General features: G+C 33.3%; 2 protein-coding genes and 1 non-coding gene across 4 annotated transcripts; all 3 read right to left on the bottom strand.

The window, feature by feature from the left end:
• Positions 1–1,238: 1,238 nt before the first annotated feature.
• On the bottom strand, positions 1,239–1,312 carry TRNAT-AGU (transfer RNA threonine (anticodon AGU)). Its single transcript has one exon. It is a non-coding gene; the product is annotated as a tRNA-Thr (tRNA).
• A 5,902-nt stretch (positions 1,313–7,214) lies between these two features.
• On the bottom strand, positions 7,215–11,278 carry LOC145074558 (uncharacterized). 2 transcript variants are annotated; one of them, XM_079020912.1, is made up of 7 exons: positions 11,088–11,278; positions 8,416–8,650; positions 8,117–8,165; positions 7,952–8,054; positions 7,703–7,873; positions 7,548–7,617; positions 7,215–7,439 (listed from the first exon to the last, which is right to left on the bottom strand). In XM_079020912.1, the coding sequence occupies exons 1-7, from the start codon at positions 11,126–11,128 to the stop codon at positions 7,365–7,367; spliced, it is 744 nt and encodes a 247-aa protein (XP_078877038.1). In that variant the 5' UTR covers positions 11,129–11,278; the 3' UTR covers positions 7,215–7,364. The 2 variants fall into 2 exon arrangements, with proteins under 2 accessions (XP_078877038.1, XP_078877039.1); XM_079020913.1 differs by having other exon boundaries at positions 11,099–11,232.
• A 564-nt stretch (positions 11,279–11,842) lies between these two features.
• Positions 11,843–16,858, bottom strand: LOC145073750 (syntaxin-43-like). Its single transcript, XM_079020251.1, has 7 exons — positions 16,310–16,858; positions 14,998–15,274; positions 13,747–13,836; positions 12,962–13,045; positions 12,604–12,747; positions 12,400–12,480; positions 11,843–12,296 (listed from the first exon to the last, which is right to left on the bottom strand). Exons 1-7 carry the CDS (start codon positions 16,495–16,497, stop codon positions 12,189–12,191), a joined length of 972 nt encoding a protein of 323 aa, XP_078876377.1. The 5' UTR covers positions 16,498–16,858; the 3' UTR covers positions 11,843–12,188.
• Between the last annotated feature and the right edge of the window lie 1,341 nt (positions 16,859–18,199).

Here is an 18,199-nt window from a genome sequence, read left to right on the forward strand (position 1 = left end):
AAAATAAGGACAAAACTGTCATTTTATTAAATAAAGTTAGTGGTAATTAATGTTTTTCTTAATATGTGTGTTTTTTGTCTGTGGACAATAATATTGGGACGAAGGGAGTATTATTTATTAAAAATAATATTTATTAATATATAATATTTCAATAAAATAAAAAAGAATGTATGCAAAAATAGTCTTTATGGTATGGTAAAAAACAAAACTGTGAAAATGGTCCCTAAGGGTAAAATTGTCATTTTAAAAAAGTTAACAGCCAACCAGTTAAACTTAACGGATGAGGGACCAAAACCACAATAAAACTTGTTGAAAAGGACAAAATCTGCAACTTTTCAAACGTTTGGACCATAACCACATAAAATAAGAAACCACGGAGACCATTTTTGCAATTTTGTCACTAAAGTAAGAAAGACGTGATTTTAGGATTTGAAATTTATAAATGCCACTTATTTGATATGTGAATTTTGGATAGGGATGTCAACGGGGGCAAACGGGACGGGGATTGCATCCCCCGCCCCCACCCCCGAAATCTCCATCCTTTCCACCCCACCCCCGCCCCCGAATTCCCCTTCTGACCCCGCCCCCATTTTATTTTGGGCTAAAATAAGTTCTTGTTTGGGCTAAAAGAAATTATTATTTTTTTTTTGGTAACAAATAGATATTTATAACATAATTTTACATGTTACAAACACTTTAAAACATATTTTTGTTGAATTTTTATATGTAAAAATCATTTTATTGTTTATTATATTTATATAATTAATATATATCAATTTATATAATTTATTAACAGGGCCCCCACGAGGGTTTCGGGACGGGACTACCAACCCCCGCCCCAGAAATTAAAACGGGGGTTAACCTTGCCTCCATCCCTGCCCCCGTCTTTGATTTTTTTTAACAAATGCCTCCATACGAACGGGGCCCTCACGGGATCGGGGTCCTACGGGACTTTTTGAGATCCTTAATTTTGGACTTGTCTAACTCCTAACTAAGTAGGACATGTCTATCGGGTGAAATTCAAAGAAGATTGGGATGAACTCAAAGTTACCGGATGATTTTTTTTTTTTTTGGTAAATACAATGATTACTTATATAGGTTTGATTTCACTAAAAAAAGGATAGTAAAAAAAAGTACACGTTTATAATAATCTTGACCCATTAATCCATTATGTTTTTTTTTTTTTTTTCACAAATACGGGAGCAAGTCAAAGTGGAAAAGGAAGAAAATTTAAAAATTGCTTTCATTGAGAGTCGAACTCAAGACCTCCCGCTTACTAAACGGGTGCTCTAACCAACTGAGCTATGAAAGCTTTTTGTACATCGACTTCGGATAAACAATATTACTGAATTTACGTCTTTCCTCCTGGTTGCAAAAAAAGCTACTATTCTTTTGTTTGGAACATCCATCTATGCAACATGATAACTGATCTTATACAACTCCATTTTTGAGATACAAATACGTTAAGCTTTTTGTCATCAAAATGCGTTGGTTTCAAGGAACAAAATTGTACATATCTTGACAAACTTTTCTAAAGTTAGACAAAATTACATAAATGGTCCTTATGGTAGACAGAATAGACCAACTTTAGTCCTTATGACGAATTTTTTGCATAGATCGTACTTCTGGTTTCAAAATGTTGCAAAGACGGTCATTTAGGCTAACAGTGTTAAATTTTTCAGTTAAGTCATTTGTGAAATTACACATTTACCCTTCCTGTCATAGAGACCGTTTATGTAATTTGTTAAAGCCATAGGGACCATTATGTAATTTTGTCTATTATTTATTATCTTTATATTTTTTATGAATTACTTTCTTTTGAAGTTTTTTTCTAATTTTTTTTTGCTTATATTTTTTTGATTTTTTTGTTCAAATAAATTTTTTAAAATTTTGACGCTTTAATCAAATACATGTAATATTATTATTTTTAATTTTTTTTTTATGTTTCGTTTGAATAAATTTAATTTATGTGTTGGTCGAATACATTTTTAACATTTTTGTATATTTTTTTATGTTTTGTTTTTTTATAGGGTAATTGAGTAATTTAATCATTTTTGTATCGTAATTTTTTTTAAAATAACCACTTTTATTATTTTTTTATTTTTTGAAAAATTACAACTTAATATGGAATTCATATTAAACAAGTTAGATCTAACCCTATATTGTGGTCCCCCTCTCAAAAACCTCCCATTCCATATCATGTTTGGATTTCTCTATTTTGCTTTAAGTTCATAGAATATTATCTTCTATGGGTGAAAAGCTTAAACATTTGTGGGTATGTGTCAATTTTTTGAATGATTATATATTCAAAATAAAGTTTAAGTGTTTTTTCTATGATTATATGTGATTATTTAGAAATAGTTCGTTTATATTTGGCTTCGGAAGCTAATTTTGATTAATTGGAATTATTTTTTACAGTAGTACGGATTGGAGATAATTCGTTTTACTTTGATTTTTTATAATTATATATGATTAATTCCAGTTAATCACAATTAACCATCGAAATCGAAGCAAAGCGAATTATTTCTAAATAATCACATATAATCATACAAAAAACACATCAACTTTATTTTGAGCATATAATCATACAAACAATTGACACATATCCACAAATGTTTGAGCTCTTCATCAATAGAAGTGTAACACCCAAAATTTCAAACCAATTTAAACTTTTTAAAACATGTCAAGTTCATTAAAACATTACAACTTTGTATTCAAAATATAAATTATCAGAGTATTTCCCAGAAACATATCATAATAGGAGGAGTTGTACGATCACGCCTTTGCCTTGCCGCGATCCCCTGGTGTACCTAAAACAATAAACTGAAACCGTAAGCCCGAAAGCTTAGTGAGTTACCCCCAAAATACTGATACACATACAATCCACATAGCAATATCAACATTAGCATATCATCTCAATCAAAAATAGAACAACATGCACTGGGTCCACAACTTTACAAGCTGGACTACCCGTGGGCCCTCAGTACGAGTCTGGAATGCCTACCGGACCCTCAGCTCGTATCTGGAATGCCATCGAGCCCTCAGTACGAGTCTGGAATGCCTACCGGGCCCTCAGCTCGTATTTGGAATGCTCCCGAGTCCTCAGTATGAGTCTGGAATGCCTACCGGGCCCTCAACTCATATCTGGAATACTCTCGGGTTTGTTGGCTACCGCACGGAGTAGTACAACCTCAACCCATCCTACATAACATGTCGACATGTAACAGATAAATGCACATACAGGTAATCAATCAGTATCACAGGCAGTCCTACAGATCTACCTGACTAGCATATCAACTGGCATACATTACTAACTCAACTCAACATATCATTGACTACTAGGATATCAAATATAATGGGCCGGCCTTGGTGCCTTAGACCCCTTAGTATAGTGAGAATAACTCACCTCGTAGATGTTAGCTCGGTAAATAATCACAGCTCTCTGATCACGCGTCAACGACTCCACCACCTATTACCATAATACGAACATACTCATGAGTCTTCAGAGTACTCCGTAACCCACTAGTTAAACCTGGTTAAAGTCAAAGTCCTTCATCAAGGTCAACAGTCCCTGTTGACCTCAACTCGCCGAGTCTACTCGGCTACTCGCCGAGTTCCTTGAAGCATATTCCAACTCGCCGAGTCATCGGGGTGACTCGTCGAGTTCCTTCGAATCTCGATCAAACCCCAAGGCCACCCGTCGAGTTCCCCCCCCCCCCCTTGAACTCGACGGATATACACGCAACATATCCTGGTTAAAACTCATCTGACTCACCGAGTTGTTCATCAACTCGTCGAGTCTTATGGCAATCTTCATCGGACTCGCCGAGTTGTTCGTCTAACTCATCGAGTTCACGGCTATATTCATACGAACATACTCATGAGTCTTCAGAGTACTCCATAACCCACTAGTTAACCCTGGTCAAAGTCAAAGTCCTTAATCAAGGTCAACAGTCCCTGTTGACCTCAACTTGTTGAGTCTACTCGGCTACTCGCCGAGTTCCTTGAAGCATATTCCAACTCGCTGAGTCATCGGGGTGACTCGTCGAGTTCCTTCGAATCTCGATCAAACCCCAAGGCCACCCGTCGAGTTCCCCCCTTGAACTCGACGGATATACACGCAACATATCCTAGTTAAAACTCATCTGACTCACCGAGTTGTTCATCAACTTGTCGAGTCTTATGGCAATCTTCATCGGACTCGCCGAGTTGTTCGTCTAACTCATCGAGTTCACGACTATATTCATACGAACATACTCATGAGTCTTCAGAGTACTCCATAACCCACTAGTTAACCCTGGTCAAAGTCAAAGTCCTTAATCAAGGTCAACAGTCCCTGTTGACCTCAACTCGTTGAGTCTACTCGGCTACTCGCCGAGTTCCTTGAAGCATATTCCAACTCGCCGAGTCATCGGGGTGACTCGTCGAGTTCCTTCGAATCTCGATCAAACCCCAAGGCCACCCGTTGAGTCCCCCCCCCCCTTGAACTCGACGGATATACACGCAACATATCCTGGTTAAAACTCATTTGACTCACTGAGTTGTTCATCAACTCGTCGAGTCTTATGGCAATCTTCATCGGACTCGCCGAGTTGTTCGTCTAACTCATCGAGTTCACGACTATATTCATACGACTCGCTGAGTCACCCTTGCGAATCGCCGAGTTCCTTCAGTCCTTAAACCATACATACCCATTTTTAAGCCATGCAACGACTCCAAACCACAGATCCAAGCTCCTAGGGCATGCCTTTCACCTAAAGTTGCAAACTTTACGTGCATGCATGGCTAAAAAGGTCCTTAATGTCCAAAACTAAGCTCTTAATGGGGTTCATGCACAAGGGAGGCCTCATTCACGCCCAAAGCAGGGACTTTATGGATCTAGAACTCAGGAATGGTCCAGATCTGAAGTTACAACTTCAGATCCAGCTTATGTTTTGCAATATCACCTCACTTACACCTCATAACCCTAGCTTTCCACTATATGAGATTTAGAAGGGAAAAGGGATAAAGGTGTTGACTTGGTACCTTTTATGAGTGCTAACTGAGGTAGAAATCGGATCCCACTCCTCCCTTGCTTCTAACCCTTTGCTTCTCCAAACTCTTCCTTCCACAAAGTCCTCCTTTCAAGCTTTCAAGGCACACAAGAACACAATACACAGTTAGGGTTTTCCTTGAGCTCTTAATGACTCCAAGGAGGCCAAATGGGGCTTAAGTCCCCTTAAATAGGGTGCAGAACCCGGGACTTAGGGTTTCTTCTGCCAGCTCCTGCTCGTCGAGTCCTTTTATGGACTTGGCGAGTAGGTCATTAATTCTGCGTCCCCGCGTCGACACCACTCGACGAGTAGGGCATCATTACTCGTCGAGTAGGGCTTAACGACTAATAAATTCTCGATCTAAATACCTGGGAAATTGAGGCATTACAAGAAGACATTTTTTGAAGTTGGAGTAGCCCGGAACGGAGAAGTCCAAAACATAGTATGAAAGTGATGTCTTGGAGTAAGGGATCACAGTACCGAGTCAGATTTGACACCTTTAATGATACTGCCAGAATGTATACATTGTTGACTAAGTGATTATTTAAAAAAAGTTGTTATTTTTTTTATAAAATACAATAAAAAATGATAAAAAGAAGTAATAAAAAAATATTATTCGAACAAAACGTCCAAAAAATTATTCGAACAAAACATAAAAAAAATTAATAAACTCATTAAGCATACGAGTTATTGAAACCTTCTCTAATCAGCTAGATCCTATTGAAATCTTTTACATTTGCTTCTTGTTAAATCGGTTTTTTTAATCTTAACAAACCGACATTGAAAAAAATTGAGATAATCAAGAAAAAAAAGAACCAGAGTTGTGTTGGCTTTTTAGAGTCTTAAAAAATGGAGAAATTAGAAACCTAAAAAAATGAAATTGTCCTGGCTTTATACAAACACAACCAACACATGCCTAGTCAAAAGGGTGTGAATGTGGAGAAGGGAAAGAAGGGCGATTTCGTTTTTTTCGGTTTCTTATTTCTCCATTTTTGGGGTTGCAAAAAGCCAACACAACCCTGGTTCTTTCTTTCTTTCTTTCTTTCTTGATTATCTCAATTTTTTTCAATGTCGGTTTGTTGAGATTAAAAAAACGATTTAACAAGAAGCAAACGTTAAGGATTTCAATAGGATCTAGCAGATTAATGAATGTTTTAATAACTCTTATGCTTAAAGAGTATCATACCATTAAATTTTTAACCAAAAAAATTATATATACACTAAAGTCCCAATATTTTCAACGATTTGACAAAAAAGTCCTAAACTTTATTTTTTTGACAGTAAAATCCTAATTGACGATTTGACAAGAAAGTCCTAAACTTTAATTTGTTGACAAACAAGTCCTAATTACCAGCTAACCGGGAAAAAAGGGTAAAAGTGTCAAAAACTGCTGGTAATTTGGACTTTACTGTCAAAAAAATAAAGTTTAGGACTTTCTTGTCAAATCCATTGAACTTTGTCGATAACATAATGAAAGTTTGGCTTTTTATTTGACAAAAAAGTCCCAATATTTTCAACGATTTGACAAAAAAGTCCTAAACTTTATTTTTTTGATAGTAAAATCCTAATTGACGATTTGACAAGAAAGTCCTAAACTTTAATTTGTTGACAAACAAGTCCTAATTACCGGCTAACCGGGAAAAAAGGGTAAAAGTGTCAAAAACTGTCGGTAATTTGGACTTTACTGTCAAAAAAATAAAGTTTAGGACTTTCTTGTCAAATCCATTGAACTTTGTCGATAACATAATGAAAGTTTGGCTTTTTATTTACCGAATCTTTAGGTTTTTTACTTACCGAATCATTTTATAGATTTCGTAAGAATAATTAATTCAAAGTTTTAGTCAAAAAGAATGTTATATATGAAATTGGGGTGATGTTGTTATTGTTGTTACCAAGACGCCTTTAAGTAAACTTTGTTTTTCCAAAAGAGCTAAATACATGAAATAAGAATGTATTTTCTAATATTTTTTATTACAACATTATATTTATATTTCTTTTTTTATTATAGCATTATGTTATTATAGGAAATAATAAAAAATACAGTAGTGTGATAAGAAGAAACAAAGTACATGTTATTATAAGAAAAATAGAAAGTATATTGCTATTTTGACCATTTCAAAAATCATGTCTTAAATGTTTTCAGGCACCACCATAAAAATCAGATCAAGAAAACAAATACTATATAAAATGAAATATTTTTTGATAATAATAAGTTCAAACTATTTAACATTAAGTAACAAACCAGAAAATTAAAAGCATAAACAGAAAATACAAATACGGATCTATGATACAATCTCCGGTATATAGTACACGCTTGTGAAGCCAAATGTGCTAGTTTTTCAGTAATTCTTCAGCTTTCTTCACCCAAACATCGTAGATATCATCCGAATATAGCACAAAGTGGATCTGAAAACAGATCATAATCACGTTCTCCACTTGATTGTTAACAGATAGATATAAGCAAATATTGGAAACCATTCTGTTTAATCAACAATAAACATCACGCATAAGTACCTCTTTAACGCTATGAAAGTAGTCTCTAATTGTAGATATGGCCACAGTTGCAGCTTCTTCAAATGGATATCTGAAATGGTAATTACTTAATTACACATTCTGTGAATTTATGATCTGGTATATTTATAAAAGAAGTAGCAACTTAATGAACTCACCCATTGGCACCACAGGATATGGCAGGAAATGCAACATGTTTAAGACTGTTCCCCCTTACATAACGCAAACAATTCCTGTATGCATTACGCAAGGTAGCTGCAGGATTCTCATCTTCATTATAAACAGGACCAACAGTGTGGATTACACGATATGCAGGCAATTTAAACCCTCTGTGTGAATTCCTCAATCATGAGTTCAAGAAATACAAAGTAAATATCAATAATGGAGTCTAGATCTTGAGAACTTACGGAGTCATTCTTGCTGCTCCAGTTGGGCAACGTATTCCAGGGCGAACTTCACCAGCACCATAACATGCTGTTCGAAGCTCTGGGCCAGCAGCTCCATGTATAGCTATCAAAGTTACACAAAATTTGTTAAAAACGTCATGGAAAATGGATTCGGAAGAGAATCACCTGCATCAGCACCACCGCCACCAAGCATTCCCTCATCTGTAGGATTAACCTGTGCATAATGTTATAAATCACAGAAGAAACGCTTGAAAACAGGTTGCCATTGCTTTGACAATAGCTAAATTTAGATAAATAGATCACCACGGAAGAAGGAGAGACAATCAAAGAAAAACTTAAGGTTTTAATTCTAAAGGTACCGATGATCAGATAGCCACAATCATTTCTATATGTATTACCATGAGCAATATCATCGATTTCATATTCAAATAGATGAAGCAATCAACACAATCCTATATACATACAATAGCGTCGGAGGAGCCATCGATGAACCAACGAGTGATATCTCCTTTCTGAATCTTCAGGACCCTCGTGGGAGACAGATTGAAGTGAACCATCCTTTTCTCAGCGTCGCCTCCATTGGTAGACATATTCGATGTAGCTCTAATTGCACTGCTTCCTTGCAGGAAGGAGAATCGTCTTTCGACAACTGTTTGAAAAGCAATGGAAGCGCTTATTCGAGATTCCGGCGGTGTATATCTGAAAATGAATATATGGATTAATGATCAGGGATTTTATCGTCGCCCATGAAAATCTTAAGTACACAGATGGAAAGAAAAAATCAATGGTCAAACCCCAAATGTCAAAAACTTATCAAAGTGTACAACATTTAATAAAGAAATAGTCCAATGGTAAAAAAATTCATTGGTCAAACCCCAAAAAGTCAGAAACTTAGCAAAGTGTACAATATTTAAATAAGGGTTAATGTTATAAAAAGGTACCTATTTTTTAAAATGATTAAAAATCATCCTCCAACTAAAAAAACCTTATTAAAAGGTAACAAATTATCATTTGCCTTTTTAAAAACCAATTCCACTAGCACCAACCGGTTGCGTAGGTAAACACGGGGTAATTTTTCTCTCCCACCATGGATGTGTTTGTACTTTGTAAGCAATCTGACTAACATCGCATGTTGGTGTGTTTCTTTGTGATAGCGGGATAGTGATTTTTTTTTCAGGCTTTTATTCTTTGTCATGTCTTTTCTTATTCATTTTACGGGCTAACAAGATTACTTAGTAACGATTTATGTTGTCTATATGGAATTTTGACAGTGAAGTACTAAAATCTTATACATAGTTAGTGATGTTTGAAGTTATGTAAAAAAATTTAAGAAATTTATTTGAACAAAAATATCAACAGATATAAGCAAAAAAAATATTAAATAAATTAAATAATATATTTGAAAAAAACGTTAAAAATTTTAATTTATAAAAATTATAAATAAAAATAAAATAAGAAGATAATGAATAATAGACAAAATTACATAAATAGTTACTGTAGCATGAACAAATTACATAAACGGTCCCTATAATAAGAAGGGCATATGAGTCATTTCACAAAAGACTTAACTAGAAAGTTAACACCATTAGTTAAAAGGACCATCTTTGCAACATTTTGAAAACATAAGGACAATCTATACAAGCAATTCATTGTAAGGACTAAAGTTGGTCTATTTTTTCAACCACAATGACCATTTATTAATTTTGTCCCAAAGTTATTTCAGATGATGAGCATGTGGACAACATTTATGTTGTAGGTGGAACAAAAATTACAAAATTTGTTCCATTGACAATTTATTTCATTGACACAGTCTTAATATGAAAATACATGTTAAACATAGTACAATTTTATTATTTAGCAATGGAGGGTTGGTATTTGAGTTGACTTAAGGGTTGTTTAGCAGGATCTGAATTTTTAAGATCTGAATTTTTAAAATGTTGTTTGGTTGGAACCTCTGAATTGTTGTGCTGAATTATCAAAATGACCATTATACCCTTTTTTATTATTTTTTGCTGAATAATATATATATATATATATATATATATATATATATATATATATATATATATATATATATATATATAAAACACCATATGAAATCCAAATTAACATAAATTAAAATTTATCTTCAATAGTTTATAATGATCTTTTTGAGATATATTTTACAAAAATAACATCATTTTTTACATCCCAAGGATTTCAAAGTTAAATACAAAATATTTGTCATTGAATGTTGAGATATAAATGACAACAAACTTGCAACCGACTTTTCAAAGTATGTTGCAACCTACAAATCCAAATTCAACAAGGAAACAAATAAACACTTTAAACATATATATAGAAACTGCCTATCAAATCCATCACCAACTTTTGAAAGTATGTTGCTAGAATCGATAATTTATCAAAATCTCCAATTGTTATCACTTGTATCAACTATAATATTAACTAACCAAATTACCCTTATGTATTATTTTTCAGTGAATTCAAATGTTTGTTTATATAAAAACCGAAACAATTTCTTAAATAATTATTAAAAAAACCTAAACATCATATAAAATCCAAATTGAACATACATCAAAATGAACACAAATCCAAATAAAACATTAATATTTTCAAATCCTAAAAATTATATTGAAATCCAAATAACCCCTACAAGCACATCAACACATATGATATGAGCTGTGATTTTAGAAAAATAAAAAATAAGCATCATATCAGATTTTCGTGTCCATACATTACCACATCAGATTTCAACATTAATACATCAAGAAAAGGTATTTCAGGGGAAAAAAATGACCAAAACCGCCCTGATATTGCATTTGCCATCTATGCTCAAAGGATATGTAATCAAAATTCCTCAATTCCAAATTGAAATCATCAATCTTTATGTCAATTTAGTGTCACTTTAAATAAAAACATGCTTCCTGAAAACAATTTGAGTAAAACAGAACAGTTGAGCAATTCGTGTGAATGACACATTTGACAATGGAGATTTCAGCAAAAAAATCACCAAATGCCAGCGACAATTACAGATTCATTATCGATTTCAGCAAGAAAACATTGATTTCACCCTGAAATCGTCGATTTCATCGTATTTGGGGAGAGAAAAAAGGAAAAAATAAAAAACGATACATACGTGAAGCCGACCTTGATGTGCGACAGTGGCGTCGTATGCATGGGAGGCTAGCACCGAAGGTATGAGAGGGTGGCGCCGGAGATCCGAAGGGCAGCGATGGCAGCGGCTGACGGAGGTGGAGCGTATGGCGGCAAAAGATTGCAGGTAATCGGAGTGTGTTGGGAGGGAAGAGGGGTCGGTCGTATGAAATAGAAAAGAGAAGAGGGAAGTCACTTAGGGCAAAATAGGAAGACACGCGTCTTTTTCTTTTCCGGATACAATCTCAAAAATATTAAGAGGCTTTTGAAATATTAAGAGGTAGAAAAAACAAACGGACTATCAGTTGTTAGCTTACATAACACTTGATATATATTTTTACACCATAAGAATTTCATTGCACCAAAGTGTCGTTGATCATGGCCATAAAGAGGTGAAGGTTGATAAAAAAAATGACCAATATAAAAACAATTTCACAATCTATAGTACAATTTAGAAATTGTTTTTTTCTTTCTTTTTAAGGTTTGCTAATTGCTACTTTGTTTGTCATAGGAGCAATTTAAAAGAAATAAAAAATAAAAATTTCATTGCTACTAAGTTACAAAACTGTTGGTCATTTGTACTACTATAGTTCAAAGCAATTGCCAATTTTTCATAATTATTCGTTGGTTTAACTTTTGTCATTTATAATTTCAACTTATATTCGTTAAGATTGTTGTTTATTCTGGTTCATATAGTTCATTCGATCTAAAAAATAACCAATCATTACTCATACAACATTTTCTTCAAACAGATAAACCATTACTATAAACTTGTAATAATATCCTCTTCTTTTATATTTGAAGAATAAATCGATACAAAAAAAAATGAAAATGAAAATCTAGTAGGTTAATCCCAAAACTTAGGCAAATTACACTATAAAAATCATCTATACACCCAGCCTTCCCCCGCCCTTGTGAAAAGTACATAGAAGTAGAACACCACATACCGTCTTTTATGGGAATTCCCAAAACTACCCTTTCGTCTAAGTCTCACATAGTCACATGAGGATGGTTGGGGGGAGGGTCATAACAGTAACTCAGTAAGCCAAATACTTGAGAGACATATTATATGAGAATTAAGAGTTCAGAAAAGAATCTCTTTAAGGATTAAGAGAACCAACATAACAAAACACATGATCACTAGTACTGTCGCACACATTATCATCCCCCCTCTTTTCTGACTTCTTTCCGCCTACAAATTCATCATCAGAAAGATAAATATATATATATATATATATATATATATATATATATATATGGAATATTAGATATAAAAATAAAAGAAAATATAGAACCTTTTGCAGCTGCTTAAGGCCTTCATCCACAGACGCTGCAACATTTTGAATATTGTGGTCTATCCTATCAACAATAGTTCCCTATTTTCACAATATAAAATCATCAAGTTACATACCACCAAAATGATCAACTATTTAAGCCCCCATTTAGGACATGAGAAAACAGGTCTTAGAGGGCAAATTTGTAAAAAGTATGCTGCTAACCTGGTCGATGACAAGGACAGAAAGATCCTTCATGATCTGAGCGAGCTCATTTACTGATTCCACAACCTGTTGAATCTCTTTCTCCCTTTCCACTGTGAAAGCCTCACTTTTCTTCAACTTTGCCATTTGATGTTCATTGAAACCCTAAACACACATCATTTTAACCTCTTTTCTTTCAAATAAATAAATAAGGACAAAATTACGACTTAATTGGTCATTTCCCTCACTTTCTCTATTAAGTCATTAATTATATTCAGTGAAGTAATAACATAAAGGAACTGGAATTATAAATTTATAACCATATAAACACACCATAAATAATTATTGAGTAAATAAAAGAAAAAAAAAATATATGTACCATGTCATCAAACTCATCATCATCATCATCTCTTCTAGAATGCTTTCCATTTAAATTCATTTCTAGATCAACCCCATCTGGACCCTACAACAACACAAAGTAACACCTATCAACAAATAGTTTCTCAAGCATAAAAAGAATAGTGTTACTTTGATCAAATTTATGTGATTACACATTATATACTTTTTCTGACCATTTAAAAAAAGACATTTCGGTTTTAGAAAAGGTCTGGAACTTTTTTTTCTTGAGCAAATTACATTTTCGGTCCATGGCTTTGTTCAAAAAATTTCAGTATTTGTCCCAAATACGTTCTTTTGCAAATTTGGTGCCTATTTTCAATCATTGTAACGATTTTAGTCCCTATACGCACCAAAATTGCAAAGGGAAACTACTAAAATTACACCTTTTGAACAAACTCAGGGACCAGAATCATTACGACAATTGAAAATAGACACTAAAATTGCAAAAGAAAACTATTTGGTACCAAAACTACAAAGTTTGAACAAACTCAGGGACCAAAAGAAAACTATTTGTGTTTTTCTGTATTTTTCCTTGATATCAAAATCGGGCAACCAGAAAAAAACGGTTTTTTTGAATAATCGGAAAAAGTATAAATATAATCAGTATAAAAAATAGTTAATTGGCTGAAAATTAAAGATAGAAGCTATTACTGAAAAGTTATAGAGGAGAGCAATAATATAAACCATATGAATTTAATCAGATGATTCAAATATTTGTTTATAAAGTAATACTAAATTTATATAAATTTAAGAGTGTGGAGAGACCTCTTTTTGCTGTTGAAGGCGCTTTAAATAAGTAGATTGCTTTTTCCGGAGTTCCATTGAAAGACTCTGAAGATCAGTTGCAAGAGAACGCTGCCAAAAAAAAATATTAAAGAAACAAAATCGTTCAGATGTACAAGTGTATTTTAGGAAAATAAAGTTGTGATTCATTTAAAATTATGGATCTTTTTTAAAAATGATTTGTTATATTGTAGATTTCATTCCATTCCATGATGGAATGAAAATTAACAAAATGGATTAATGGAAGGAATCACATTTCTTCTAGAATGTTACATTCCATAGTTTTTTTTTTTTTTTTTTTTTTTTAATTTTAATTTCAATGGAATCAAAATTCCTTGATTCCATTATGCCAAATGTACAATGGTTTAAATAAATAAACTCAGGCACATTTCTTCAGAAACAAAAGAATCTATGATGAATATTGAATACACATAACTTGTTTTACATTTCTTTTCAAACAAAATCAGTATAAAAAGCTGGATTCTGACACAATATTTATAATGATTTTTTATTCAGATTTAGTGGACAAAAAAGATATTATGTTGTGAACAAAACTCCAAAGAGAACATTGAAGAAAAAGAGATAATTGGAAGACCTAACTGCAAATAAATACACACAAATATTATAAATCTTCGGGCTAAATGCAAGAAATCTCAATGTACTTTTATATATTAGTGATTTATAGCATCCTACTTTCATTTCTTTCTATTATATCATTGTACTTTTAATATTTCTTTTCGTATTATAGCAACAACAATTTCTTTGTATTTGGATGACATTGCTATGAATTATGATTAGGAAAATTCATTAAAGTACAATTCTGTAATAGAAAGAAATGGAAGTAGAACACTACAATAAAATACAAGACAAATTACAGAAAACTCATTATATTTTGGGCAATTTGTGGTTTAACCACTTATACTTTACTTTTTTGCCAATCAAACCATTAAAGTTTCAACCATTTTTCCAATTTAACTACTTTAACCTAATATTAACTTGCAAAATAACCAGTTTTATATAAATGTCTACAACTTTTATTAACTGAGTGGAAAAAAAAAATTAAAAAAAGAGTACTAGTGATTAAACCACGAAACTAGCAAAAATCTTATGTTTTTTTTTTTCTTTATAATTTGACCATAAACAAATAAATGAAAGTGCATTGCTATTTCCTACATCTAACCCTAAATTTCAAGCAATCACATGACAAATCTAAAGATGGGATTATAATGATACCTGCACATTTTTCCTAATATTTGAATCCTCAGAAGTCCCACCAGCAGATAATCTCTTTAATCTTTTTTCTGACTTTTTTAAAAGATCAGTAATCTCATGTGTAAGAGCCTCAATCTTGTGTTGATCTTCTTTTCCATCACCAAATGATGGCATCAAAGCCTTAGCATGTGCCTTTGCTAATTCTCCCATTTTAGCCCTTGCTCTTTGCACATTTGCTGTTATTTCATCAGATACATCAACCCAAGCAGGAGGAAGCCCCACAGTTAATGCACCTGCCCTGAAAAATCATAATAATCAATCTGTGTTTTTTATATTTTTACTTTTAAAACCACACAACACATATTCATTAACTTCTATATTTTGAAACCCTTCAACAAATTCAAAGGTAAATACTTTAATAACCCTTAAAACACCATGACTCATAGAAGCCTAACTTCTCTTATCCTTGCACTTGGATTTCATTGACATCTAAGGGGTTGTTTCTTCTTGATATTTGTTTTATTTGGAAATTGGAATGTAGGGGTAAAATGGTCATTTAGTTTCATTCAGACAGTTTACTCGATCTAGAAAAGAACCAGACCTTATGCATATGACACTGTATCTAGATACCCATTCAATCAATTTTCGCATACAGAACTTAATGCGAAAAAAAAAAAAAAAAAAAAAAAAAAAAGAAACAATCCCTAATAGGGTTTTGCTTAACCAAGAATGTTGTTTAATCCATGAAGTTGTCCAAGATTCACAACTTCTTTCACAACACTTCCTTAATATCTTGTCAATAAATGGGCATCCAAAATAAGGAAGCTTAAACTTTCTTCTTCATCCCATGTCAGATCATGCATCTTAACCTAACTCAGCATGCACAAATCTAAATGAGCATGCAATACAGCATTGATATCTAGAATGATCTCTGTCAGTTGGTGCAAACAGCTTTAACACTCATGGAAACATTAATGTTTTTCTCGAAGAAATCTTCCATTCTTTCAACTTGATTGAAACACTGGTTTTCTCATTTATACCCGAAAGATGGGTATTTTCTCAGGAGAATTACCAAGTTTATGATATACTAAACCTCATATCAACCAGATCAGAAGCGTATTTTCAAACACAGCGACCTAGAATTACTACTGTTAAGCAGACAAATTTTTCTGTAGGTAATTATATACAGAAATGCAATGAGATCGTACAGAACCTATTTGATGTTAAAACCTAATGAATCGATCAACAAACAGATAGTTTGAATTTGAAATGGAGATTCGTATTTCATAAATACAGGAAAAAAAAAAACAGATGAAAGATAGAGGAAACATACGAAGAAGTCCCGGGATCCTCGGTACTAAGAGGAGCATAAGAACTATTTTGTTTAAGCAAACCGGCGTTGGTTAACTCAATCACCGCACCACCACGGGAGCTAGAAGAAGCTAATGAAGACGGAGCCCTAACGCTCTTCAATGCATCTCTATACTTCTTAAACAGAAACGTTCTGTTCCTTGTCGCCATTGAAGAAAAAACTCTCCCAACACAAAAATTGAAAAACAATAAGTGGATACCAAATGTATTCAGAAAACCAATACAATTTACAGATCGGAATCTATAACAATACAAGGCTGAATTATCTTGATTGGAGATCTGGGGTGAGCAGTTTGTGAGGATCTCTCTAATCTAATTCAATTGCTTATGTGCAGAGATTGAATCGAAACAATTATCGATAGTTAGCTGATCATTTGAGAAATCTGGAGATCGAGGGGAGTTAATAGTCATGAATTGCTGAAGAAATCGACCCAAATTCCCCTTTGTGATGCTTCTTCTTCTTCTTTTCCCCCTCAATTACTCTCAACCCCCATCGATTATGAGTTAGATGTCAGGTGCAGCCCCTTTTAGTTTTACAACTATAAATATGACTCATAATATCACAAAATTCATAAATGCTTTAAATTAAGAGAAGAGAAGTTTGTGTTAGAAATTGGGCGTTTGTATTCACTGGAAGTCATGATTGCACTGACAAATTAATATATTTTGATGGTACAAATTGAAAGTTCAAATTGATAAAAAAATGATTTCGAACATAGAGAATGGAAGGATGTAATGTTCTTGATGTACTATAATTCTAACCAAAAATGAATTACTAACCTATACATCTGAAAACTAAGCTAAACTATCACAGGGAGTTTCCAAACTGTTATAAACTGTCATTAAAACCGGGTTCAAGATTAGGATAAAAAAGTCGGGTCAATTTCGATCTCAGCCAGGGGCTCTGCCCTTTAGACCCCTTTACCAGGGACGTTGCCCCCATACTCCCGTAGGTTTAGGGGCTTCATCCTTAAATAGTAATGTATTTTGAATCTTGAACAAACTCAAACAAATATGTACTTTGCATCACTCATGTTTGTTCAATGTTTATCAGATTGTATTTGTTCAACAAATAAATCAATTACACTTAAATAACATTGATAATATAATTCACCAACAGTTTATACTTATAAAACACAATTATAACCATTATATTAACTTATTTTTGGAAACAAAAAATGCAATAGGAAGGACTGTAAAGCATCCTTCGAAGTTGATCATGTTCCGTTTACATCAATCACTTATTGAACTTTGGTAAACATTTAGGCAAACTTTAAATGCTTATAGGTCCAAGATTATAGAAAATAATTTGGAAAATGACACATTAGTCCAAGAATGTTTTTATTTTTTGGTGCTTTATAGGGGCATAAAGTTGATTTTGTCATGTCTAAAAATTCATTTTGAACATTTTGAATGGGCAACTCGGTTACCCCTTTTCCACATAGACACTTGTTGGCCTTTTTTTCCTTAACCTATATTGACTTTCAAAAGGCTAAAATTTCCTTATCCATGTGTACACACCAACAAAGAACAATATTGCGACAAAATGGTGTTCAATTATAACGCCATTAACAACGATGGAAGCTTTACTCAGAGAGGATTCTCCTCCGCCATGGTTGTCCATCAAAAGTAAGCAAAATTAAAATTTATCTCCCCCGACTTGACGCTTTCAGTTACGTACTAAAGAGTCAAATTTGAATGAAACTGCAACTACGTAGTCAACATATCGGAAAACCTAATGTCACTTCTATGTGCATGAGTGACTACGTTTAGTCCGTTGAAACAGTTCATCAACTCCGACAAGGTTGTCAGAGCAAAAATTTTAGGATTAAGAGGAGCCGGACATCTAGGG

This window comes from Lactuca serriola, chromosome 9 (genome assembly GCF_051521515.1).
Source record: "Lactuca serriola cultivar US96UC23 chromosome 9, Lser_US96UC23_V15, whole genome shotgun sequence".
Lineage (NCBI taxonomy): Eukaryota > Viridiplantae > Streptophyta > Magnoliopsida > Asterales > Asteraceae > Lactuca > Lactuca serriola.

What these genes read in the sequence shown, in the direction of transcription:
- LOC145074558 (XM_079020912.1), bottom strand. Translation starts at nt 11,128, where the DNA reads ATGCATACGACGCCACTGTCGCACATCAAGGTCGGCTTCAC. An exon ending in ATATCCTGTGGTGCCAATGG is followed by an intron (nt 7,618 to 7,702) that starts GTGAGTTCATTA and finishes TTACCATTTCAG; the next exon opens with ATATCCATTTGAAGAAGCTG. An exon ending in ACTTTCATAGCGTTAAAGAG is followed by an intron (nt 7,440 to 7,547) that starts GTACTTATGCGT and finishes ATCTGTTTTCAG; the next exon opens with ATCCACTTTGTGCTATATTC.
- LOC145073750 (XM_079020251.1), bottom strand. Translation starts at nt 16,497, where the DNA reads ATGGCGACAAGGAACAGAACGTTTCTGTTTAAGAAGTATAGAGATGCA. An exon ending in GCCTTCAACAGCAAAAAGAG is followed by an intron (nt 13,046 to 13,746) that starts GTCTCTCCACAC and finishes GTGTTGTTGTAG; the next exon opens with GGTCCAGATGGGGTTGATCT. An exon ending in GCCTTAAGCAGCTGCAAAAG is followed by an intron (nt 12,297 to 12,399) that starts GTTCTATATTTT and finishes ATGAATTTGTAG; the next exon opens with GCGGAAAGAAGTCAGAAAAG.